The 26,835-nt window shown below is 40.2% G+C and overlaps 1 protein-coding gene across 4 annotated transcripts; it reads right to left on the reverse strand.

The window, feature by feature from the left end:
- Window positions 1-636: 636 nt before the first annotated feature.
- LOC575060 (nucleosome-remodeling factor subunit BPTF) lies at window positions 637-26,236 on the reverse strand. Of its 4 annotated transcripts, XM_030984053.1 has the most exons (21): window positions 24,624-26,236; window positions 23,552-23,757; window positions 21,706-21,894; window positions 20,729-21,381; window positions 19,888-20,032; window positions 14,409-18,944; window positions 13,222-13,372; window positions 12,437-12,680; window positions 11,862-12,032; window positions 10,681-10,999; window positions 9,980-10,183; window positions 9,338-9,513; window positions 8,175-8,432; window positions 7,425-7,550; window positions 6,548-6,636; window positions 5,574-5,787; window positions 4,618-5,069; window positions 3,721-3,894; window positions 2,905-3,100; window positions 2,124-2,208; window positions 637-1,686 (listed from the first exon to the last, which is right to left on the reverse strand). In XM_030984053.1, exons 1-21 carry the CDS (start codon window positions 26,054-26,056, stop codon window positions 1,505-1,507), a joined length of 10,203 nt encoding a protein of 3,400 aa, XP_030839913.1. In that variant the 5' UTR covers window positions 26,057-26,236; the 3' UTR covers window positions 637-1,504. The 4 variants fall into 4 exon arrangements, with proteins under 4 accessions (XP_030839913.1, XP_030839911.1, XP_030839910.1 ...); XM_030984051.1 differs by having other exon boundaries at window positions 7,431-7,550; window positions 20,729-21,894; XM_030984050.1 differs by having other exon boundaries at window positions 20,729-21,894.
- Window positions 26,237-26,835: the final 599 nt, after the last annotated feature.

The following is a 26,835-nucleotide window of genomic DNA, read 5'->3' on the forward strand; positions in this document are numbered from 1 at the left end:
TATAAATCAGGTGCAAGTCCTTCAAAGATTCATGATGGAGGACGTAACAGATTTCTTTGACTTGCAATAAAGATGTTACAAGCTTTTATTTGTATAAATTAGACAATCAATGCCAGTTGAAGCATTTCAAATATTTACCATGGCCATCAGAATTCATCACTCTACACAACATGTGCACCATCTCCATTATCTGGGGAATATTCTAGACATTTAGTAAATATGACGGCTTATGGCTAATTTTCATTTCATTTTTTTATAATTTAGTCCTATTGAACATTTTAGAAATACAACAAATAAATGGTGTTTCTGCCCTTCTGACCCACATACAACAATAATGATTCATTATTATGAAGCCATTTCTAATCATTGAACCATGCAGAACCTTTATTTTCCATGCAAATCTCGACTTGATTACAGTCAGGAAAAAGGATAAAGCAGGGTGGGAATGAACATGCACAAATAAATTTCAACTTTTCTTTCTGGAACAAAAAAACAAGGGGGGGGGGGGTCAGATTAACAAATCATGGTTGTTCTAGTAATTTCATGCAGAACTCTTATTTATACATAATTTGGGGAATTTGGGGAATTTGGGGAATCTAGCAATGCGGAATTGACTGTCGTATCTTCCACTATCTATTTAATATAAAAAGAAACAGGCGGTGGATTTGGTTAATCTCCAGAATCACTCTCACAGCAAATGGCAATGTTCTCAGAATTTAAGCACCGAAATAACTGTTTTGGCCACAGATCATTATTAACAGACCCTTGATAAGCAGGACACAGCAAAAAACTGTCATCATAAACCTTGAAATATATTAACCCAATCCACATGGGAACCAGATGGTCCCTGCATTTAGCCTAAGGGATTTAGAGAATTCAAGAGTCATTGGGTTGAGAGCCTTTATATCCCTTTTCTTAGTACATACCTGTAACTTTGTCCATCAGTGTAGCACAATGTTCCACATGATAGTGCTAGATTTATAAAAATTGATGTCTTCAGCTTTGGTGCGTCGACTCGTAATATGAATACATCATGCATATCCCATACAAGTATCGTCATATCAGGTACTACTCTACAATGATTTTATATGATGTAAGATTGCCCTCATGACAGACATCAATTGTTTATTCATTGCATGTACAACATCCAAGTACATGTAGCATTAAAAGGAAAATATGTGCACAGACCAATCTAAAACTGAAACAACAAAAAACAACTTAAGTATGACTTAAATCAGCAAATCACAATATAAATACTGTCTATATTACCCATATGATATACCTCAATTCATACTGTACCTAAAGTAATGTACACGAGAATATGTTGCATTGAAAAATAAGGATACAAAAAGGGATGGGGATTGGGGGGAGGGGCAAACTAATATACATACTACACATCAGCCATACATAGGAAAGCCTTCTTGGAAGGGAAAAATAAAAATAAAAAATTGGCATAAATATGAAAGATAATTAAGGAATCAAGGTCTATTTACAAATGCTCATCTCACTTGAGAGCCTTCATCTTCTGGATGAAGAACTTCTCCAGGACGTCAGCACACTGGTAGTAAGGTGTGTCCGTTGGGTTGTAGAAGCGACAGTTGTCAAAGACCTTCCCGATGTCGGCAGCAAAGTCGCTCAGTTTGACGTAGTGCTTGTTCTTCAGCCGGTCATCCACCGTCGAGAGATCTGCAATGAAAGGAAATGATATATATTTATAACATCTGTATTCGTACATTTCGGATAGATGGTTACTAAGTAAAATGACATCTAGGCATATTCCAATGAGGAAGTGGAGGAGAAGAAGACATTTTTATTTGATCTATTTAGTTGTTTATTCATTAATCAATTTTTTCCTCCTTTTTTTTTTTAAGTGGGGGGGGGGGGGGGGGGGGGGTTGCTTTTCAGATATATTGCAAGCTTATTTGACATTTGATTCTGGAAACATCTGTTTTCATAAACAAGTTATCAATTAAGCACGGTTCACATTACATATCATGAAAAATATTTAACAAAAACTATAAAATATTTAAAAAAATAAAATAAACGGTTTCAGAAACAAACGATGAACGACAAGGCAAGTTAATAAATTTTAAAAAAACAGATCATCTCGAGAGGAATCTTACCCATTGGGTCTTTGATGACATCATAGTAATCAGCTGCATCCAACTCACTGACTGGTTCTAAGAAAGGCCATGCCATCTTATGACTCTGCAATAGAAAATAGACAATGCCATTCATATAGAACGAGAATTGAAGACAATTAGCATCTCTAAACTGCAAGACACAAAAGAACATGAAAAAAAAGAAAAAAGAAAAGGAAAGACCAAGCAATTTATTAAAGCTAATCAGTAAACTGACCAATAACACAAGAGTACTATAGCTGTGCTCAACACATGCCCTGCAGTATCTGCTGCATTCATGAGTGCTGATGATATCGCTTTCCAGGAAGCAATGAGATCATCTAGCAACTTGCCTAAATACCAATTTCTTGTCCCAAAATGCTCAAAGGAAACATGTCTGAAATATGGTAAACCACCACTAAAAGAAGGATCTTTGGTTATGTGTATATGAATAATTGCAGCTCTATGCAACAAAGGTCCTATGAATATTCTCTTAGGTCTGTCTTATGCTATGGTCACAAAGGTTCGTACGACCGATAATTTTGCATGAATCTCCGTTTTTCCATTGTCTTCCCAAATTTCCATTGTCTGAAAATCGTTCGTACGGCGTTCGTAGCAGTTTGTAATGGCATTTGTGACCGAGGCTTTACAAGATACAAAAGTGTGAAGCGTATTCAACTCTACGACATCATTTTTATTTTAAATGCTGCAGTTTTGCCATGTCAAGTCTGAAATAAGCTAAACCAGGGTTTCCATGAGGGCCTTGAACCCTGATGCCACTCACCTGGAGTTGTCTGAGCATCTTCTTGAGATGATCATAGTCCTTGCTCGTCAAGGTCTTCTGTTTAGCCAGGTTCTGTATGGTGGTAGTCTTACAGCCCGGACAGATGTAGTTCTCAATGCTTTCTGCTTCGTCCTGAGAGATACCCACACAGTGCCCATGGAACCAATCGTTGCATCGGTCACAACCAATGTAGAACCTACAAACAAAAGGGGAAAAAAGAAGAAATGATGGATTCAATAAGATGTCTCTGGGTTAGTATTCTTCTACAGGACCCAAGCAACAACAAAAAATATATGTATCATGACAAAATATGACGATTGTCCAACTATTTCAAAGGAAAGGGGTGGTGAGGAGATGGATCCATGCGCAATACTCATTATTATGTTATTATATCTGTGCAATTATTTTATTAATTTGGTGCTCCTTTTTCCTGCTACTAATTTTCACAGTTTGTTTAAATTAACTTAAAATAATGCTCATGATTTGTATATTTTGAACTGTCTGTACTATACCACGTGTATATATTTGTTCGTTTTTTAATGCCAATAAAGTCTTTGGAATTGAAGGAAAAAAATACTATTACACTGTCAGTGTAAACATCCGTCATTCATGAGTAGCAACTAAAGGTTAGTAAGAATAGTTTGAAGGAATGTCTAGCTCTATCATCCATTAGGAGCCAGGACATTAACTTGCTGTAAGTTGATATGATGTAAAGACATTCCCCTCCTAAGAGATGATACATCTCTATACCTCTGTTACAAAAACATATCATCAGTCAGCACAAGGGCGACTTGACATGAGGAAAGAGCCACTTACTGTGCTTCATCATAGGGTCGTTTGCAGAGGCAGTATAGTTCCTCTTCTGTTTCCTGTTTCTTAGTCTTACATTCATCGCACACATATTCCTTGAGGTCCGCTGCTGTCTTCTCAGAGACCTTGACACAGGTCCCATGGAACCAGTTCTGACACACATCACATCCGATGTAAAACCTGATGAAGAGGAAAACAATCAAGAGTGAAGGACTAATCCTTGTAACGAGGCAACATATGGCTGCCAGGCTGCACCTACATTGCAGGAGAAAGTGCGTAGTCCAGTAGAAGAGCAGGGGGGCGTTTCACAAAACTTGGCATCAGTGACAAATGACAAGTTTTTGTTATAAGCTACTGGAATCCTTGCTTTTGATTGGTTATCAGCAGATTTGTCACTGATTTTTGTCATTTGTCATTGAAAAAAGGCTTTATGAAATGCCTCCCAGGAGTCCCATTAACCTTCCAAGTCTAGAGTTCAAAACCAAGTTATTACACTAGTGCTCCTTGTCAAGGCATTAATCAGCATTACCAAGTCCATTGGGTGGGCCTGACAGCCAGAGGTCCCCCTGGTGGCTTACCTAGAGGCACATCCTTGAAGTTGGATAACATAAACCATCATCATCATCATGTGCTTAGATTTAAATTGTTATAAAAAGTCTTTCTCAATTATAGATTGCCATATGATGCTGAATTCAACAACAACAAAAATAGGGTAAAATTCACTAAAGAATAAAATACATCAGTCAATTAAAGAATCTCTACCCTCAACAATGTACAAGACATTACAGTTGAAGATTAGCTATCATAGTGAGTATTCATCCCATTGATGATACGGTGCCATGGATGGAGAGATTACATATGTTGTGCTACATCAGTAGTTATCCTTGTAGAGAAGCAACCTACCTTGATTCATCATATGGAGTCTTGCATATACAGTAGAGACGCGTATCATCTCCTGCAGGGGCAGCTGGAGTTGGTTGGGTCGCTGCAGGAGCAGCCTCAACATCACCCTCCTGCATCGTCTCTGTGATGAGGCTGGATACATTCTCCTCCTGTTTCGCCTCCCCTGCTGCCCCTGCTGCTGGAGGCTGCGTCTTCTTGGCGGTGGCGGTTGCTCTGGACTTTTTCCTTGCGTTTATCTTCTTCCTGGCCTTCGCCTTAGCAATCTTCTTTCTAGCAGCTGTTGCCGCTGATGTCTTCTTGGCATTGACTGATTTGGATGTGGTGGTGGCGGTGGCGGTGGCGGTGGTGGCGGCCTTTGCCGCTTCGTCTATCTTGACCTTCTTAGGTTTAATCAGACCCTGGGTTTCCTTCTCTCTCCTCTTCTCGGCCCACCTCTCTCTTCGGACCTCATTCTGTAAGAATAAAGAATATTGTTTGCATGATTAAACATATATAAATTTGATAATTGATAATTCCTGGTCATTTCTGACATAGAGTTCTGCATTCTTGTTTTAAGATGTAATATTCTCCTTGAATCTAGGATGACATTCACTTATTTCAAATGTTTGTAAGACCGTCCATACTTTCCTCAGCAATACTAATGATGCTGTCTTGAGTAAACATGAAAGATTCAAATAATCATAAAAAACAGCATATAATTTCCATAGTAATAAAATAACAATTTAAACAACCACTATTTACACAGTATCAAAGTTTCAAATTTTGCATGATTACTAAAATTCAAATAGATGCTGCTTATAAGTATCGGCTTGCATGGTGATGTAGATATCCAGTAGGCTTACGGTTGCACCTTCCTCTCCTCTTTCTCAAATGGTGCAACCGTAAACCTATTGTATAAAATTCTAACGTTTATCAGACTGACAACAATGACAACTAAAAAGTGATTTGATCCTTACATAGACATCCATTTTGAGTCTCCTCTCCAGCTGGTTCCGTTTGAGAAGGATGACTTCTTTGAGCCTAGCTTTATGGTTCTCTAGGATGGCTCTCTTCTTACTACTCTCCTCCCTCTCCTGCCTCAAGGCTTGGTGTTTCCTCTTCCGGCTCTGTCTCTCCTCCTTCTCGATGCGATCCAACATCGATTTCATCACCATCTGACATGATACATTTCTGCAGAGAACGACATAATGTGAAAGCTTGAAAAAACAAGGTACTCTGTGATACATACGAAACTGGCTTATATGAAAATATATCAAAATACAACCAGATGAATTAAAAAAGAGCATCATAATGGATTCAAACTAAATTTCATGCGATCTGCTAAATGCCAGGAGGGCATTTACGTATGGTACGGGTCCCATGAAGCAGGTTTACATTTTCAAACAAAAAATCAGTAGGTATTTCTTGCCTAAAAAAATAATTAAAAATCATTGTATAAGTACTTGAGAAAAATACATCACAATATTTCAAATTTCAAACAACATTCAACATCGAAAATAATATTGCTAGTGACATTCGTTCGTCTCGCAATGTATGGTCAACAAGGGATCAAAAGATCACAACGTTTCGTGCACCGCTGCAACACTTGTCTGTTATTGTTTTAATTATTGATCAAATTATTTGACCGCCGGTCCACCCGTAGAGTAAAAGACGCTTGCTTACAATATATATTTTATCACCTGACAAAGTGTTGCAGCAGCGCACGAAACGACGTGATCTTTTGATCCCTTGTTGACCATACATTGCGAGCCAAATGAATGTCACTACCGAAATTATTTTTGATACTATATCCGCAATGAGTAATATATTCAGCAACATGTAACGTGTTGCAAATTCAAGTGGTAAAATCTTATCTCATCCTTTAGACACTTGTCTATCCGTCTGCTAAGTCATTAATGAAATAGTAAACAATCGAAAGGTAGGTCGTTACCTTTGCATTATTTCCTTCTCCTTTGACTGTTTGTTAAACTGCTCCTGCATTTGTTGTCGCTTCTTTTGCCTGGAAGCAGCTTCTTTACTCTGGAAGAAAGAAAGAAAGATATTCTTTCAGATCAAAGCCCAGGTTCAGTTCTTTACACATTTTCATACGTCCATGCCATGCAAGCAAAATTCAAAACAATAACACTTTATAGCAAGACCTTCTTGTGATTTTGTAATTCACTATAACTACAGTCAAACCCATCTGTTAAGGCTACCCTCAAGGCATACATGAACACAGGCCAATGTAGACACATGGCCTTTCTAGACATGTTCTTCAACTCATGTTTCCTGCTAGAGGGAGGCAATATAGATGACCACTATAGACAGGTGGCCTTTAAATATAGAGGTGGCCACTACATCAGGTTTGACTGTAATTACATATTCACAACAATGCACAGCAAAGACTGAAGCAATTAGAATTTTGAAGAGGGACTTGATGCAGAAGTGCATGTGAAATATCCTTTTTTAAGGATCATTTAAGGGATGCAGTAATACAGAAAAATATTGAAATCTGTCCATCAAGGTCACCCAAGAAAAACTTATAAAGTGGTCACTGTAGACAGGTGGCCTTTTAGACAGGTTCTTCTAGAAGGAGGTATTATATGTGGCCACTATGGAAGGGTGGGATTTATATATAGAGAGGTGGCCAGTAAGACATGTTTGACTGTACTTATTTGTTGAGATCATGATTAAATCTATAACCCCAGTGATCTTGAGCTGTACTACGCCCCTCTGCTTCATCTGGAGGCATAGCACAGCTCCAACACCACCCAGGGCAATAGTTCTGAACATGCCCCTCCAAACAGTCAATAGTTGTATTAAGGTACCTTTACCGCGACCCTGAGATGATCAGGGGTGAACTGTTTATGAGCTTGAATGGCTGCTAACGGTGTTTGACCTTGACCTTGTTTAGCTTTCTGGAGAAGCTCCAGCTGCTGTTTGATTAGATTCACCTGCAAAAAGAGGTCATGAATGAAACACCTTGAGCATCGTATTCAAAGCCTCTTTAGGTAATAACTACGTGCAATAGGCAATTTTTGTAATGTAATCAAATTTAATGCATAAATCTTTGCTTATTGCCTCGTTTCAAACTATTTCATTCACCTCTTACAAATAATTGTATATTAATAGTCAGAATGCCAATTGCATATATTTTGTGTAGCTACATGTAGGTAGGACATGCCATAATGTTTTCCTACCTAGCAACAATTAATCTATGCAATTCACATTCTTACTATTGAAGTACAATTATTCATAACAGTGAATGAAATAATTTATAACATGGTACTTAACAAAGATTTATGCATTCAATTTGATTACATTACGAAAATGTTCTATTACAGCATCAAATCATGACGATAATGCTGTTTTATACTAACACTCTTATACAGCCAATAAAGTCCCTCAACATGAAGATGATCACATGTTTAGCAAAAAAAAAATTGTATTATTTATTCTTTTCTATTTTTCTGGGAGAGGATAGGGGGTGGGGGAGGGGGGAGTGGAGGTATCATTCTTATAGTAGACTGGCTTGACATTTGAGTAGAATTTTCTATTCACATGGCAACTATTCTCACCTGCTGTTGAGGAGTGAGAGCAGATAGAACCTGGCCTCCTCCTCCTCCTCCTACCACCCCGGCGCTACTTGTGGATGCAACCGCTGCTGCTGCTACCTGCACCCCTGGTCTTACCGGGGACACTCCAGATGAAGTCTTCTGTAAGAGCAGGTTATCACCCTGGGTATGGGCTAGGCGGATGGGCTTAGCCTGGGGTTGGCTGGTGTTTAGGGTATGGGATTTGATGGTGATCTGAGGCTGCTGTGGTAGACTGGCAATCTACATGTTGATAGAAAGAAGATAGGAACATTTTATTAGGAGATATTTCTTATATTCAAATACCTAAACCTAACACAAGAGCTCGTATAAATATTACCAGAGCTGGAGTTCAAAACATCTATGATGGATAATTTGTAAAGCTTGAATACCATAGAAAGTTCCATGAAATCATTATATACATGTCTGTTTCCATACTGCTTTGATAACAAATACAATATTGAGTTGAGCTACCTGATATTACAACTGAGAATGTGCAGTTATACCTTTAAAATTACACCTTATTATAATAATAGTCACTTTTGCATAATGCTATATACTTTGTTTCTAAGTGCTGTTCATTGTAATTATTACTACCCCAGTGATTGGATTTGCTAATCCACATTCATTCATTGCAATCATTTGCATTTTTATTATATCTTCTTTGCAAAGACTACTATCATTACCATCACCACCTTACGCCGTGCTTGCACCCCACCATAGCAGAGCTGCCAACCTTGAGCGACCCAAAAAAGGAATCATGGTGGCAAAAAAAAAAGGAATTCATGAAAACGAAACTTACAACCACGTAGGACACACTTCCAATGCAGAAATGTTTATTCATCATGCTGTTTTTTCCATACAAGCAGGTAATTTTGTTGGTGGTTATTTTGGTATTATCGGCATTTCATTTTTTTTGAGAATATTTTTCTCTTCAAGTATGTTTCAAAATAAGTTTTCTATTGAATTTGTGATCAAATCACCATTTTAGGGCAGTTGTTTGACATGCGGTATGTAAAAAAAAAAAAAAAAAAAATTATTAAAAAACATTTTATGAAGAAAAAATGTAATACCGTAATTTGGAGTAAAAAACAGAGTAATTCCGGCAAAAACGGAATGGTTGGCAGCTCTGCCATAGTCATACTGACCTTTGTGATCTGGGGCTGTTGGACAGGTTTCTGAACCACCAGGTTAGCTGGTGCAGTGATGGTAGTTACAGCTGCAGCAGCTGCTGCTGCTTGTTGCTTCTGGCTTTGCTGGGTCTGCTGGACTGCCTGAACAGCAGCTTGGAGATTTACCTGGGGTATGCTTCCTGGAGTAGATCCTGTGAGAGATAACACAGCATACTAGTAGCTAGCTCTACTAAACATTGTATCATGAATAAATTATTTAGGCCCAGTCTCTAAATCAGTAGAATAGCAATATAATTTCAAAAAATGATGACCTACATCATCATGATCATCCTTTAATCTAAATAGTGTAAGAAATTATAAAGCTTTTGACAAAGTTTCCTTTCCTATCACTTAGATCAAAGACTATTTGTTATTCATGAAAAATCTCCTCACCCCCACCCCCCCCCCCCCCCAAAAAAAATAAAAAAATTAAACACCAGTTTTGCACAATATCACTCATCTCTAACTAAAAATTACAAACTAGCTGAATTATATTTCAAAACAGTTATTCAAATTTACCCTTTACAGAAAACTATGAATAGCTATCATTGTTATGCTATATTTCCAACATTACACAAGAGCAGGTAAAATATAATTGAATTCTCCAATCAGACATACCTTGAGCAGCATTGGGTGTCAAGACCAGTCTCTGTAGGACTGCTCCTTGACTGGTCTGAGTCTGAATGAGTTGGGCTGGGATCATCTGGCCTGTTCCTTGGACCTGGACCTGGGCCGGTGTGATGACAAACTTCTGACCACCTACCTGTAGCACCTGGGCTTGGTTGCTAAAGACCTGGGCTTGACCGGTCAACTGGGGCTGACCTGTACCATGGAAAGAGAGGAAAGGTCTTAAGTATGTGGAGGTAATTAACATATTAAAGTGAAAGGAATGAAACTAATTTATTATAAAGATAAGAGAAAAGCTTTTGAATTTAAAAAAACAAACATAAAGGAGTGATAGAATGTATGACAAATTTATATCACTGGACACTGGACAATGCATACACATTTAGAAAATTCATCAAAGACATAGGTTTGAAGGGAGGGGGGTATTTAATTGATCCCTTTCTTAATTTACCGGTACTCGGTGTATATTACGGAGCTATGAATTGAAATAAACTATTTCATCAGAAAGTATACATAACTAATAGTCCAACATGATTCAGCTTTGTGTTATAAATGCAATGTTTTGGTATAGGTCGTTTTACCAGCGTCTAACTGGTGGGCATGATTGTGGATTAATTAAATTAAAATACTCTGACTTTTGCGAGTGAAAGGTATCACCTGACACATGATTTGATTAAATAGAGCAAACTCACCCTGCACTGGAGTAGTGCTTGCAGCAACGGTAGTAGCACCCCCTGTAGTGGAAGGAGTCTGTACCTTCATACCGATAGGCACATTGCCTCCCGGTGTCCCCTGCTGCATCCCGGCGGGTATGATGGTTGTAACCTTGCCTGGAGTACTGGGGCCTATGATGGTGGTGGCTTGCCCACCGGTGCTGCTGCTACTGACACCGGGTAAAGGCATCTGCTTGATGACCTTCAGGGTCCCAGCACCTCCAGCACCGGGGGAGTTGGTGATGACATAGCGGGCCTGGCCTGGGGTTGCGGGGTTGTTAGCTGTGACGATGCGTGCCTGGTGGAGAGAAGTGGGAGAAGAAAGAGATGTATAATTAAAAGGTATGGGGAAAGGGCAAGTTAAAAAGATTAGCTTAGCTGACAGGTGATATTTACTGCTCTGGATAATGTAATAATGCTGATATTACCCTCAAAAATAATAAATCTGGATTAATATAGCGCTTAATACGAAATACGCTCTAAACGCTTTACAGGAAATATGGTTACCATGGCGACATATGAAAATTACTATCCCAAAGGCTTTCATCATCCTACCATGTCCCATTTCTCTCCTGGGTATGGTGTGGCAAATGTAGATTAATGTCTCATCGAAAGACATTAGTGTTATACAAGGGATTATATCAAACCTACATTTCTAGTCACGTGCTTAAGCCACTAGACTATGACCCCTCTAAACCTTGTGCCTGAGAAAGTATCTCAATACTATTCTAACCATTTTGAGTCCACAGTTTTATTTGGGCCTATAAATGCAAGAATTCCAAAACATAACTTGTTTCTTGCCTCTTTACAGATGGGTAACTAAGTCACCTGCAGCACCACTATTCTACTTTTCTCCACTAATAATCTGACCCCCCCCCCCCCACAACAAAATTTGTCAGAGAAATAGCTGCGGAATGGCATGTTTTTGTTCTTGTCACGAAAGGCAAGGGAGTAATAAGTAACTTTGAACCATCTAGACCCTGTTGCACAAAACTTACCATTGATGGTAACTTTGCCATCAATGGTAAATACCATGGAAACCTTGATTTTGATTGGCTGTTGAGCCCTGTTACCATGGTAGTTGCCATTGATGGCAAAGTTACCATCAATGGTAAGTTTTGTGCAATGGGGGCCCTAGTCTATTCATTGATTTCACTTACTTGCTGAGTTCCACCTGGTCCTGAGATGTACTGTATTGTAGTACCAGGGGGTAGACCTTTATTCTTGGTTGCCATTGAAGCCAGATTACTCATAGAGATGGTTGTCTTAGATGCTCCTGGCTTGGCAAGCGTTACAATCACCTTGGCACTGCTGGCTACACCAAGACGCTTCTACAAAAAAGAAAGAGAGGAGGAAAAAAAGTGAGATATTACAGTTTTGTTAGGTATGCTGCTCAAGAAAGTAGATGGCTATTTCTTCATTTGATTTTATTCACAATTTTAGGTTTAAAAATCCTATTGAAAACAAAACAATTTTCATGAAATACCAGGTAGTTAAAAACATAAAATCACAAGTATTTTGAAGATAAAAAGAACATGATAGGTTCTAGGTACTTATTTGCCATAAATATTACTGCATTTCATTTTCACCCCGTTTATCCCACCATTTCTCCATTGAGAGACTACATTATCTGTAGAATCATGAATATCAACATCTCAACTGAAGTCTACTTCCTTCATAAAGAGCCATATCCCATATCATAACAATCATCATCATGTGTTCTTTGTGATCTAACCTGTTGCATCTGTATCCTCTGGAGTCTGAGTTGTTCCTCTAGCTCCTGTTTAACCTGTTCGGCTACGGACTTGGTGCCCTTGAGGGTCGGTATGGCTACCTTGCTACCCCCCTTGGTCGTCACAGCTAGCTTGATAGCTGTCTCATTCTCCTTGTTGTGCGTACTCCTAAGAGCCAACGCTCTGGCTTCCTTTTCCCTGGCTTCTTTCTCCTTGTATTTCTCTCTGGCTTGTTGCTTCAGTTGCCTGCGGGAAACAATAAAACAATGTTTGTCTTAATTTGTTTCATTTCATTTCATTCCAAAGAAAATAAAGGAGCACAAAAAATATCACATAATAAAAAACAACAACAACAAAACAAAGTACAACACCAACAAGTTTTGAAGTACTCCCAGGGAGTGGAGAGTGTGCATACATGTGTGTGGGTAAGCCTGAATCCGATGAACGGGGTAATAATATGATTGCAGGGCCCTCAGGGAGAACAGCATAAATAATGATGAGGCTACCCTGGGTAAACATGACATATTATTATTATTATTATTATTACTTAGTACAGCTTCAGCAATAGCAGATAATGCTAGTTTATTTGTGACGTTTGAGTCTATGTAAGTACACAAATAAGAAATCTTGAAATGCAATGCAACTGGATATACTACAGTGAGTAGATTCAGAATCAGTTTGTAGGCCCTTTGGTGATGTGTAACTACGGTATTGTACTCGACAAAGATTAAGTATTCAGAGATAACAATGTCATTGACCATGTAAAGACTTGCAGGTATCATCTTACCTTTCACAGAACTGCTGGACTTCCCATAGTTCTAGTCCTTCCTCGGGGACCCACACCTCGATGGTCTGTGGACCTTTGGGCTTCTCCGGGACTACTCTACGTGTTGGTGTGACGCTGGATCTTAGACCGGATCGCTGGGGTTTGTGAATCTCTGTCAATCAAAGTTAAATAAAATAAATAAATAATAGTGGGTTCTTGTATAACGCTCATGTCAGTCAGATTTGACCCCCCTGGCGCTCCCGATTATTACCCTGGCTTTAGCACGGCTGCCATACGGCGCTCTAGCATTAATACTTAATTACCCTCAGAATTAATACTAAATTACACTATTAAGGAAAGCATGCATATTGACAGATCTTCCAAGCATTGTAAAATTGAATATATAATGACAAATAAATTAGTTAAAATTACAACTAACACTTTTTATGTACACCTGTTAGTATAAAATTGCATACTAAAACAATTTCATTGTATCTCTGAACAAATACAAACTTGTTTTTTTTCATCTTGCACCCATTAGAGTAAGACAGCTTTGTGTTAACGTTTGTTATATAACAGGTTCTAAAATGTAAGCAATCTAATTGGTCAAATAACACCAAGTGACCGTGCATCAGTCTTTCCTACCACACCTACCGTGCAGAAGTTCCCATCACAAAGTGATAAACACTGGCTGACATACATATCTCTGGCATATACAAAATAGAAGGCGTGATGAAATGCATGTAGTTTCAAATGACAGACATTGCACTTTGGGCTGCGCCACTCTACTGTGATGTCATTCTATTTAAAGCAAAGGGCAGCCCCCAATCACAATGGCTATGCAATTTTTGGAATTTTGATCAGGTTTTTCGCTCATTTCTCTAGTTTATGTTCATGTTAAAGACCCATTTTATAAAACAAATGATTCATGTTTTGGAGCTCTTGTATTAGTAATATGTGCCAATGCTCTTGCAAACATGAATTATTTCTATTTATTATGATGAGTACAAGATGAAGTGTCAGTTTGCATAACTTGTAATTGATTTAGTAGTTCTTAAGGATCTCTTCAACACATTAGACAAGATGTTACTTTCACAGATTTTTCCTTCATTTTGTAAACTTTGTTTCTAGATTAGAAGCCTTAAAGAGATTTTAAGATTGAAATTGGTAAAGGCTGAAAAAAAGTTGAAAAGTGAGGGTTAGTTTACCTGGAGTGGAGATCGAAGTCTCTTTGGGTACAATCGTCTTGCGCACCAAGTACTGAGATTTGACACCACTTGGAGTAACGTCACGGCGATCTATAATCTCTGAAGTGATCCTTTCCCTCTCTGTATTGATGATGGTCACACCATTATTGTTGGGTGGTTTGATGTTGAGGTCGTCCCATCGTATACAAGCCCACAAGGTACGAAGCAGCAGACTCACAGCAGATAGGGATTTTACAGTCTGCAGACGATACCTCCAGCAGATCTTGAAGGATGGACGGGCGCAAGGGTAAGGCCAGAAGTCACCCACATTCTTGGTGTTGGAGATGTAGCCCTCTACTTCGAGGTTACCTCCACGCCTGCTGAGGCGCCTAAGATTGTGCTGAGGCAACACCAAGATGCTTCTCTTCCTGCTTCGAGTGGAGAACATATAGCAGATGGGCAAGGGTTTGGCTAGGCGCTTGATGGAGCGCCTGCCCTTTGGTCCTTTTTCAAGGCGCACAGGATCATTGGTTCTTCGTTGCTTTGGAATGGCAGCTAACTCATCTTTCAGAGCACTCTGTAGCTTGATGATCTCTGCCTGAATCATGGTCTGGGTGACCGAGGTGTCAATCTTACTCACAAGACTCTTTGTTGTTTTGGTTGTTGTGACGGTGTTGCTGGCAAGAAGATCTCTCAATTCACGGCTGATCATAGTAGATGTCGTTGTTGTAGTAGTGGTTTTTGTGACAGTTGTCATGATGGTCTCTGATTTTTCTGTCACAACAACTGAGATGGTGGTTGCAGGAACATCCTGCACATTGTCCATGTCAGCTGCATTGATAACCTTACTTTCAGAAGCTTGGATTTCTTTGGACTGTCTAATTTCAGAAGTCATTTGGACTTTCTTTTCTTCAAATCCAGTTACTTTTAGACTACTCAACATGTTGTCATTTGGCAATACGGTATCTGTCTCCATGGGGCTTTCCACATGTGAATCGTTTAGCTCCGAGTTTCTCTCACTTGATACATTAGTCCTTGTTACACTTGAATCCTGAACTTCCATTGGTTCACTGGTAGTCTCAATCTCTGTTTTGGAGGAAGCCACTTGTGGTGATGTAGCATCAACAGATGTTATTGCAGGAGAACTCACATCTTCAGCTTTCACATCTAATCCCCTGTTTTGTGTTGGTGAGACATCACTTATCGGCTTACCAGAAGCTATGTTTGTACCTTCAACAGATGTTGTCAATGTAACATCAGAATGCTTCTTCACAGGAGGTTCGTCCTGTTGTTTCATGTCACAAGGAACAGCTGCAGGTTCTGTCTTCATTGTGTCCTCTTGTTCCTTGAACTTGGCCACTGCTGGGGGACCTGGAACTGTCTCTGTACCTTCAACAGATTGCTTTGATTCCAACACATTATATTCCTGTACTGGTTTCAAACTCTGTTGTTCTGTATCACTCACAACAGCAGCATTTTCTGTCTTCATCATTTTGTTGTCAGCCGAATCTGGCAATTTGTCAGCGACTGCATTGTCACTCAGAGCACAAGTCAGCTTTTCATCTCCTGTGCTATGCAAGATAGGATCAAGATCTGTATCCATGACATGATCAAGCTTTGGTATTGTTGCTAGCTCCGTCTCTTCAGGTAAACTGCTTGTTAACCTTACATCCACATCATGTTGCTTTACAGTTCTTTCAGAAGGATCATGTGAATGGAAGTACATTTCATCCCCTTTTTGTTCTTCACTGTCCACAATGGCCTTTGCTTCAATGTCTTTTGTGTTTATTATTTCCTGTTGGTCTGCACTAAGTCTAACCTTATCTCCTTGTAATGCAGGCATCACATCTTTCACAATTCCATCAAAATTGTTATGGGCAATGGCTACGTTGGTATTCTCATTGGTCTCATTAGAAAGAGAACTATCAACACAATTCACAAACTCGTGTGTTACAGGCTTTTCACTCTGCTCGGAAGTGTATGTAGTACTTGTGTTTACATCTGCATTTTCAACACATTGCACATTAGAGGTTTCCTGCGATGAAAGTTCTTCACATTTTGGCTCTTGTGGAACTGCATTATGTTCTGAGGAATGGACGAGTCCAGAAGCAGCTATGTTGCTGTTATTGTTTGAAGTAGACAAGTTTGATCCCAGAGAATTTGCATTTTCCTCAACACTTTCACTTCCTGAGCCACCAACGTCACTGGATGATGATGACAACCTTCCAAGCACTTCAGTGTTTGGAAGAGATTGCTTAGTCCTTTCACCATCACAACTTGTTTCCCCTGCTTCTGATTGTGAAAGCCCACTTTCATGATGTTCTGAATCCATGGATACACTATCTCCACTTTCCTTAGACATTGAAGCATCATCCAAGTGATTGTGCTGCATGTTCTCAAAGCTTTGCTTCTCAGGATGCAAAAGATTTTCCTTCGTGGGTTCTTTCTCTTGAGAGGAATGACCCGTTTCCATAGTAGGTGCTACGGACTGGCATAATGCATCTGAGAGTATATCTTCTTGCCTGTCTGCACAGGGTGTTTCAGAGGGTTGCTGATCCATCGGCTCTGGGTCTGTCAAAGAAGCATCAATCTTATTCTGCTGATCTTGACTCGTGTCACTGTCCACAGGCAGTGAAGGTGCCTCTCCAGTTTCACCTTGTGAAAGCTGATCAGAGGATAGGATTGATGTCATAGGTTCCGGTTCTGTGAGAGCAACTTCACTTTTATCTTTCTGACTCATGTCATGTTCTGACTGCAACGGAAGTGCCTCTGAAGATTTAGCTTGCAAGGTATCCTCTGTTATCATGTCAGATTTCATAGGTACGTCGGTTGTAATTTCCAAAGATTTGGCACTGGTCTCCATCATATGTTCTTCTTCCTCAAAATTCTTCCCTGCATTCTCGACTTCCACCGCTTGTGCAAGTGTCTTTGTTTCTCTTTGATCCCCAGTTTGAACATCAAGTGCATTCTGCATTTGATTACTGCCAGGTTGTTCAGCCGATAACTGATCTGATCGTATTTTTACACCCGTATTGGCCAGCATTTCCTTGTAAGCATCTTGATAGGAAGATGGAGCTTTGGCAAGTTGTGTTGAAGTTGGCTTCTGGACATCTGATATACTTTCAGTTTTCAAGTCGGCTTGCTCAGTAGGTTTACTGTTGGTGAGTTTTTCGTCCTTAGCTCCAAATGTTTGTTTAAATAGAGGAATGCGAGCAGAAGGCACTACAGGTTCTATATTAACAGGTTGATCAGTCTTGTCTGTTGCAGTGCGATCCTCTTTGACAGTTTGTCTTGCAATGTCAGCCTGAGCAACAGCTGATGTAGCAGGATGTGCCTCTGCCATAGGTATTTCTACTTTCACTGCAGGTTGATGTGTTGATTGACCTGAAAGTGGTTCTAGTCCTTTCTTAACATTCAACATTTCTGATTGTGCTGAAGCAATTGATGAAGAAGAAGGAACTTCTGATTTGACAGATGCTGGAACAGCTACAGGAGTGGATGTTGGAGCCATCACGGTTGCCATTGCACTTGTTGATGCAACTGCTGGAGAAGGAAGAGGTTCCTTTGCACTTTTCACTTTGGCATCACGAGCTGCTTTATTGGACTGAGAGGGTGGACGATACACCTGAGGTTTCCTTGCTCTCCTAACCTCAAGCTGTTGCTTCATACCTTCTACTACACCCTGCACAGCCTTGATGTCTCCACCAGCGGAAAGCTTTGCCTTGAGGACCTTCAGCATCTTCTCCTTCTCCTCTACCATCTTTTGTTCTTTGGCATACTTCCCAATCTCTGACTGGAACTTGAGTGTCTCCTCAATGTGCTGTTTAGAACGACTCTCTAAAAGTCCTTCAAGTCTGGACTTGTAAGGGATCTTTCGGTAGACAGTGTGATTCCTCAAGGCATTGGAAATGTCTAGCTCATCAATGACAAGGGACGGTTTCTTGGCAACTATTCCAAGAACTTTCCCTCCAACATCCATTGATTCTGCTGCTTTCTTGTCAACATTGCTTTCTGCTGCCTTCTTGTCTTTATCAACCTCACTAGTCCCTAAGCTATCACTGGGAGCTGATTCATCAGTTCTTTGGATCTCACCAGCTGGGTGCAGTTCTTGACCTGTACTCTCCAACCCTTGCCCAGCACTTTCTACCTGACTACTTGGACCAGCAGGAATGTTCCCTGCTGCCTTCTGGTGAGGACCTGTCTCAACATTTCCATCTGTCCTTGATTCACCTTCTCCCGTCCTCTCACTCTGCTCTCCTGCTGAATCTTTAGGACCGTCAACTTCCATTTTCACCTCTTCATCACCTGCCTTGGTTTCAGTTTTCTTTTCGTTCATTTCCATCTGTGTCTCACTTTCTTTCTCATCTTTCTTAGCCTCTTCTACATTATCAGTCTCCATCGAGTCAGGTTTTTTGTTATCCTCCTTGATATCTTGTTCTTCCTCTCTTTTCTGAGTGTCTGCCTCTTCTGTCTCTCTGGGTGACTGCTTGTCCTCCCTGGTGTCCATCTCCTCTTCATTCTTGGAGTCATCAACTGGTGGGTAGCCCCATTTTCCAGCTGAAAAGTGAGAAGAAACATTGCATTAAAAAAAAGTCATGTTCAAAGACAATTTCAAAATTGTTTCTTGTTTCATTATGCCCTAAACTTGGATGTGCATCACTGCATTAGCACTTTGATCACTTATTAGAGTTCAAGCCAGAATTAAACACACTTGCTTATATGCCATCAACATTTCAGACTCAAAACAATTTTACAGAGCTCTAGCAATCAGAAAGGTGGTGCAGATACCATTTATTCAGTTAAATGATCACAAGAATATATCTTTATTGTTGTCCTACTAGTCATGACTGACCCTTTGTGACCCTATTGATGATGACGTTCCAACCACTTCTATATAAATATATACTGATTTAATATATAACATAACACAGGACCTTAACATTTTTGAGATTTCCTTAACTTTCCCTTTTAACTAATTAAAAAGTGATCCATTTAGCAACAACATGCATTAGGGGCTACTGCGGAAAACTTTTTTTCTTCATCTTGAAAGTTGACATAATATTCCAGCTCTTGATGAACACCCTTTTTTCCACTCGAATCAAACAATATGAAGTTAAATCTTTCTATAAGATGACGTGGAGCTTAATCAAATGATTGTTTGAGAGCGTACATGTGACCAGGCGTTTATTTTGCCTAACAAGTAATTTGGATAATGACTAGTCATTATCCAATGGTAATGACCGGTCATTAGTAAAATCATTTTAAATCATCATTTTATAAAACAAAAAAAAACATTATCTTATAAAACAAATAATACATATCATTTTGTTCGGGCATTAGTAAAATTACCCACACACGGTACCTTCAAAACAGTCCAAACAGACTGTTCCAAAGATACCTTGTGTGGGTAATTCTTACTAATGCCCTCACTGCTGTGTATTATTTGTATACTAGTTCTCAGCAGACAAGAACCAGGATGCATAGCCTTGTGATAACTCACCAGCCTTGGCAGCTCTGATGCACCTGTCTAGACCAATCTTAGCCGGACTAGGAGGGGGTAAGGGCCGTCTCTTCCTGATGGTGCTATGCCAACCATAACCACTGCCTCCGTATATGCGATACTCCTCACCTTTCAACTTCCATACCTAAAATCAAAGAATGAAGAATCTTCCTTTTGTAAATTTATACAAGATGAGTCATCACACTGGATAATACTTCCAGCATGATTACAGCATAGAAAAGAACATTCTAAGATAAAAGGGAAAGAAGGAATCCCTTTTAAGCTGCTCATATACACTTTTTGATATAGCTCACCTTTACAAAGCCAGAAAGTCAATCCACTTGCTACCCACTTGTACCTAGTTAGATAATGTACATGAATGATAATTGGGGCAAGTATAAACAGATGATATATTTGCTAGCCTGTATGTACCGGTAGGTTTCCCTGCTGTCAATAAAACAGCTGCACAGAGTCTGGAGGATGTAGACTAATTTAGTTCAGTCTAAAATCACTCTACAAGTCTATATATTAAAATGCTATTCTTGACCAAACACACTTCATTGGAGTGGAGGCCTAGAAAGCAAGGGGGTGGGGGGCTTAGAAGAGGTTATTGCAACTTTTTGCGAGTTCAGTGGTAGTCTCCAAAACAAAGAAACCTTTTTCACATGTTGTATTAGGTGGATTAGAAGGGTAGAAATAAAGGATCTCGTCTAAGTCATTTCCCATCACACATCAGGGTCGTGCTATTGTATTGTCTGTCATACAGTTTGGTTGCTAATCTGAAGGACATGTAAATGCATTTGTTTCTACTATGCTCATTGATCTCACTGTCACCACTCACCTGATGCTTGATGGGGAAGCAGTACTTGACCCAACTGCAGTTGGTTTGAATCTCTTCAATATCATCATCCTTCCTCTTCTTGTCATTCTTCTTCCTCTCCTCCTTATCCAAAGCCGTAGTCCTCACCATTCTGACGTGACCCAGCCCATCAGAGAAGTACGAGTTGAACACCACAGGCTTGATGGCACACTCCAGGACGGAGAGGGCCAGGGCAAAGGCATGCGGCTTGGAGCACATGTGGACAGCTTTGATCCAGTTGTTGCGGTGGACCGTCCAGTTGGTGTGCATGACGGCCCTGGGGAGGTTGGTCTCAAGCTGCGTGGTGGTGAGGCGGAGGGTCGAGATGGTGAGCATGCGGTTGCTATTGGTGCTGCCGTGCCACTTGAACTCGGCTGCAGGAGTCAGACTGAACTTATTGACCAGATAGCGTTTGCGATCCCGCTCCTCTGCATGCTGCGGCTTGTTGAGGGCAAGCCTGTTGGTTTTGAACTGATTCTTGTAAGACTTGTATGTCCCCTCCATGCCAAGTTTGAAGAGAGATTCTGGCCGCAGGGAATTCCTTGTCACAATGCCCTTACTGGTGTCATCTCCTCCAATCGATTTAATCTCCCCCTTGGAATTAATGACAAGGGTTTCTTCCGTCTTGGTCCTGCCTGATACAAGAGAAGTTTTTGTATGAGTTGGAATGCTTGTAGTGTATGTTAGATAGGGAGTGGCTTTAGGGGGCGGGGGTTTGTAGTTAGGATTTCTTGACCTTGTCATAACAGTCTTTATTCCTTTGTTCTCATCATCTCCATCCTCGTTCTTCACCGAGATCTCTGATTCTTGGTTTCCACCATCTTGGCTGGTACCAGGTTGGTCTCCATCCTCCTTCTGATCCTCACTTCCCACCTCCATCTTTTCTTGACCCTCCCCTTCTGTTTTCCCATCTTCTTTGGTTTCCAAATCCCCAACCCCTTCCTCCTGAGCAGTCTTACTTGTACCTCCGCCCACATCAACTTCCATTTTCTCTTCGTCCTCCTTCTCTTCTGACTGTTCAGCCTCAATCTTTACTCCAGCTTCCTCCTGTGCCTGAGCGATGACTGCTTCTTCCTCCAGTTGTCGCTTCTCCTCTTCAGCTTTCAAGAGGGCCTCATCTCGTGCAGTCTTTATAGCATTCAATTCCTCTGAAGGGCAAAAGAGTAATCACACATAATTCATTAAATCTATCAAATGAATATGACTCCCATTACAGACACAAATATTTCACCTTCACAGAACCCTTATCCATGACTAAATATTAATGATATCTGCTGCTGTAACCTCTTGTGAAATAAGAATTCCAACTCATTTACATCAACAGATGTAATGCAATCCATGAACCTTAAAATCATATCTAATGAAAGTTTATTCTCACATCGGGGCAGTTGATATATCGCAAAGAAGTGGTTTAAAGCCTGTCTGCACTAGTTTGGCCAGGAGGGATTAGACCCCCTGCAAGGTCACTGACAGGTGGTTATCTCGTCAAATCAGCTCTCAACTAACATAAGAAAAAAAGGATCATGGGGGACCAACAGGCACTGCTTAAGCATCGTTTGCTAAGCTTAAGAGGGCGCAAGTAGCTACAAGTAGTGCAGTCCTGCTTTAAAAGGCGATATCAAGTAATTCAGATTTGGAAAGTTCATGAAACTAATTCCACAAATTAATACTCTAATAAGGCTGTACACAACAGTGTAATGAGGTACCCGAGTACACTCCCAGGCTTACAAGCGAATACTCAACTATTCGGACGCCATGTTTTCTTATAATTTTTTTGAATTTTTTTTTTTGTTGTTGAATTTTTTTGATTTAAAAAAAAAAAAAATTTTGCCACCACCATACCTTTGGAGCAGTATCCCAGTTCTGTCGCCGAAAACGCATGCAATTTTACTTCGAGTTGCAGTTGAAGGCGCCGATTTAATAATAATAATAATAACAGTAAACAATGCTGTTTTAAAAACCAAAGATGGCAGAATAATCCATTTTCCTACAAGTCCAAACAGAAATCCAGACATTTGGTCCCAGTTTCTGAGTAGTGAGTTTGACAGTGCTTGAGTTGGGAAACATTTTTACCGATGGCACCATGCCAGCAGCCGCCGCTCACCCAGGCACGGGTAAGCGTCGGCCTGGACAGATTTTTTTTTTTTTTTTTTTTTTGCGGCAGAATATTCGGGTACGAGAAATCGTACCCGAGCAGTTGTCAACCGTGCGGGTACTCGAGCATTCGACTACACGTCGCAGCCTTATAATCTAAGTAGACATTCTTTATTTTTAATCAGTCAATAATTAACACAGATATTTAAATTTCAGTTGTTTTGTCCCTAAACTACAATAGTGCATATTGTAGGTTCCAATGTATCCATGCTTTGCCAGGATACCAAACGGAACACTCAAGGTACTCAATGAATTCATTTTCCTACCAGGATAAATCACCTCGGTTGAAAACGGTCTATTTATGGAAATTGGTCTCTTGTTAAAGAGCAGAAGGACTGCATTTGAACCAACACAAGTTGAACCTCAATTCTAGACCAACGATACAATAATTTTTCTCTATTAAAGGGAGAGGGTCGTCAATTTCCAGCAGTTCATAATTCACTGACAGCAGACTTGGTTGGAAATAACATCAATGGGTGTGTAAGTCTTGCACACCCAACAAACCTGTAGTCCCATCAAGAAATACCCCCCCCCCCTTGTTGGTCATAAAACTAACCCCTGTGATTGAATACACCTGAATGGTGTTGAATTCCCCATGAGAACCCACTACTATGCCTCTGTAACTTTACAAACTTAATAACATTTATTTACCTGATGACTTCTGGAGCACCGATTTCTGGTTACCCCTGGCACTGTTAGTCAGCTCCTCCGTCCTCTGCATCTGGTCTAGGATCTCGGTCATACAGTCCGTCAGGGCTAGGCACAGGTCCTCCTCCCACTTCTGTGCATCCAGAGTATGCATGAGCTCTTCAAGTTGAGGCTTGGTGGAGTAGTACCGTACTTCATCGTCACCCTCACTGCAAATATAGAGAAAAAAAGAACAACAACAAAATAAGTCTTCTATTACTTTTTCTTTCATGATCACAACAAAAAACTTGACCTAAATTGTATAGCGAAAAATGCTACAATATGAAAAGCTGAAATTACTTCATTTAAAAACATGTTAATCTCTATTTCAAATGCAGATTACAAATTGCAAATCAGTTGTATGGTAAATTAACAAAGTTTATTAGTACATTTCTTTCCTTATTAGCATATCAAAGGACTTCTGTGCTATGTCAAATATTTGTATGTGTATATGGGCAGTTTGAAAGGAATTACCTTCTTCCCTCTTAATGGCATCACAATCACAGCCAATTCATAATAACAAAGGTTGGTTTACAAATATTTGTAAAAAACATTTTTTTTTCCTTATCCATTCACAAAATTCATGTAACACAATAATATTCACTGTTATTTACACTCTAAGTGTGGGAAAGGAAGAAGAGGAAAAGAGTCAGCTACTTGAAAAGAGAACAGTAATAACAACTTTGACAAAACTGCCTCTTTCAGCAAGGTCTATTTCTTCATCTCCCTCTAATCAAAGAAATACTCTGGGCTCTGGGTATCTATCAAATTCATAATACTTTTGTGCAAAGTAAGCTTTCAAGTTTCAATCATTAACATTGTTCTGAAAAATATTCTGCAAAGTGTTCCAGTCTTTCAGATGCAATATGTTTTTAAATTTCTTAGGAGTTTTACAAAATTCCATCCCCCGACTCTCAGCTTTCAAGAGCTGAATTTGTATATACATGTATGCTTGTTATTACGGTAGTCAAAGAAATAAATGAGGAGTTATGAGAAAGAGAAGAAATAAAGAGACAGTGGGAAGAAATATACTCACACAACAATCCTCCTAGCAAAGTGCCAGTATTTCCTGCCATGCCTGTCATAACCAATCGGTTCCTGTCGTATAAGCAGTCCACTTTTCTCCACCTCTGAGATGCAGTCATAGACCCCCAGAACACGATGCTGCCGGCACACTGAGCACATCCAGTCTTCTTCTGGTACTTCCACCAAATTCACACATTCCAAGTGATAGACAGCCGAACATGTCTCACAGCATATCAAATCCCCCAGTTTATGACATGACCTGCAATGGTCATCATAGGTTATTGCACCTTCGCTCAGAATCTCCTCACGCACTCGGTTGGATGCCAAGAATTGGTCACACAGGAGATGCAAAACTGTTAATTTGTCACTCACAGGGGCAAATGGGTAATTCTCTCCCTCTAGTGCATTCAGCGCGCTATGGTATTCTTTGTCGCTTTCAATATATCCTCTTGCAACCTCTGGCCATGTCATATTATCCAGAAACAAGAACTGAACATTGATACTGTCTCTCTGGTCTTGAGGACCAAACGTTGTGCTGCTACTTTCGTCTTCCTTAACAAGATTGTAAAGAAGTGCAATGTGGGTCTCCGCAAGTAGCAAGCATTGCTCCTCGCTGCACAAAGCTGCACAAAAATCCTCAAACCGGAATGGTGAGAGTCTCAACTGCTGACTGAAATGCCTGAGAACTTCATACACAGATAATGCTTGCATCATATCCTGGTTGTCAAGTAGGAGATCTGAGCTAGTTTTGGGGAGTTCAAGAGGGGGAATTTCTTCCTCCTCCAGGAATGGCAATGCTAATGATCGATTCGTCCGTGACAGTAATAACCTCTTCTTCGCAGCAGTGCTACTGCTGTCATCACTGTCACTGTCTTCTTCGAGTTCAAGATCATCTTCATCTGGTAAATCAGCGTGTGAGCTGTTTGAGCTAGATTCATCTTCTGATGAAGAAGATTGCAACAATTCCTCATTGAAATCCCCTCCCTCTTCATCTGAACTTTCATATTTCGGTCTCGCCTTTTTCCCCTTCCCTTTTCCTTTTGTAAGTTTGGGTTTTGCTTTGGACTTTGCACCTGGTTTATTTTGTGCTGAAGCAGTTTTACCTCTTCCCCTGCCTTTTCCTGGCCCTTTTCCAGAACTTGTTGTGCTGGATGGACTTGACTTGGGAGGATTTCGTTGGGCCTCTATGACCTCATGGATTAGTCGCTTACTCCGCCTAGCAGCTTCACGTAATCCCGGGGATCTCCCTCGGCCAACAGCACCGGTACTGCTGGCTTGACTTACCGGTGTGCTGCAGCGAGAACTTGCAGGACTGGAGCCGTTACTCTGGCCTCCATTGCCCCGTCCAACTCCAGCTCCTCCACCAGATTTCTTTGAATTTACCGGCGTCTCGTCCAGTGAATCAACAAGCGTTTTCGGCGGACGTCCACGTCCCCTTCTCATCTTGAAAATACAAATTAGCGGCTGCTAGCGGGTGCCTGGTAACCTAACGCACACCTAACTTAGGTTTGAGATCCACTAGCTTCGCGGTGAAACACGAATTCGGCATTATATTTACGAATCGCACGCAAGATCTGCGATGTCCGCCATTTTCTGATGTCGTTGACCACGTGACCAATTACGCATTCAATTATTGCACATGCGCGAGCCCCGGCTTTTCGATCTCATTCATACCCAAGTTTATTTCACTTGAGTGACATTCCGAATCATACTTATTTCATTTTTATTCAATGGACAAATTCCTACATATGTTTTATAATGTCCAAATTTAGACATTTACAACAAATAATTTATTTTGTTAACGAATTTGCCTTTACGGGTTGAGGGTTTTTATTGGTTTTGTGTTCATTGTGTTTGGGGAATTCCAAGTACATCATCGTAGAGAACTTTGAGTTTTGTTCCATTTTATCTACAACTTCGCAAATTTTGACGAGATAGTACTAATAAACTATGTAATAGCTTTATAAGGTGAACTTTTTAGTTTTGGATTCGTGCCATTACTACGTGCTTTTGAGACCATAAAGATACAGGAACCAGCCGTAGCCTTCCCGCTAAATCAACCAATCAGCGGTCTTGTTTCACCAACATGTAGAGTTACGTTGTATCGCGTCGGTGAGTCTCAGCGCAGCTCGCATGGTTTCTCTCATGAATGACGGGTGAAGCTATTTTTCACTAAGTCACGGAGGTAAAGATAGCCCGTTTAAAGTGCAACAATGTATGAA

Source organism: Strongylocentrotus purpuratus, unplaced genomic scaffold (genome assembly GCF_000002235.5).
Source record: "Strongylocentrotus purpuratus isolate Spur 01 unplaced genomic scaffold, Spur_5.0 spur5_scaffold_14, whole genome shotgun sequence".
In the NCBI taxonomy this organism is placed as follows: Eukaryota; Metazoa; Echinodermata; class Echinoidea; order Camarodonta; family Strongylocentrotidae; genus Strongylocentrotus; species Strongylocentrotus purpuratus.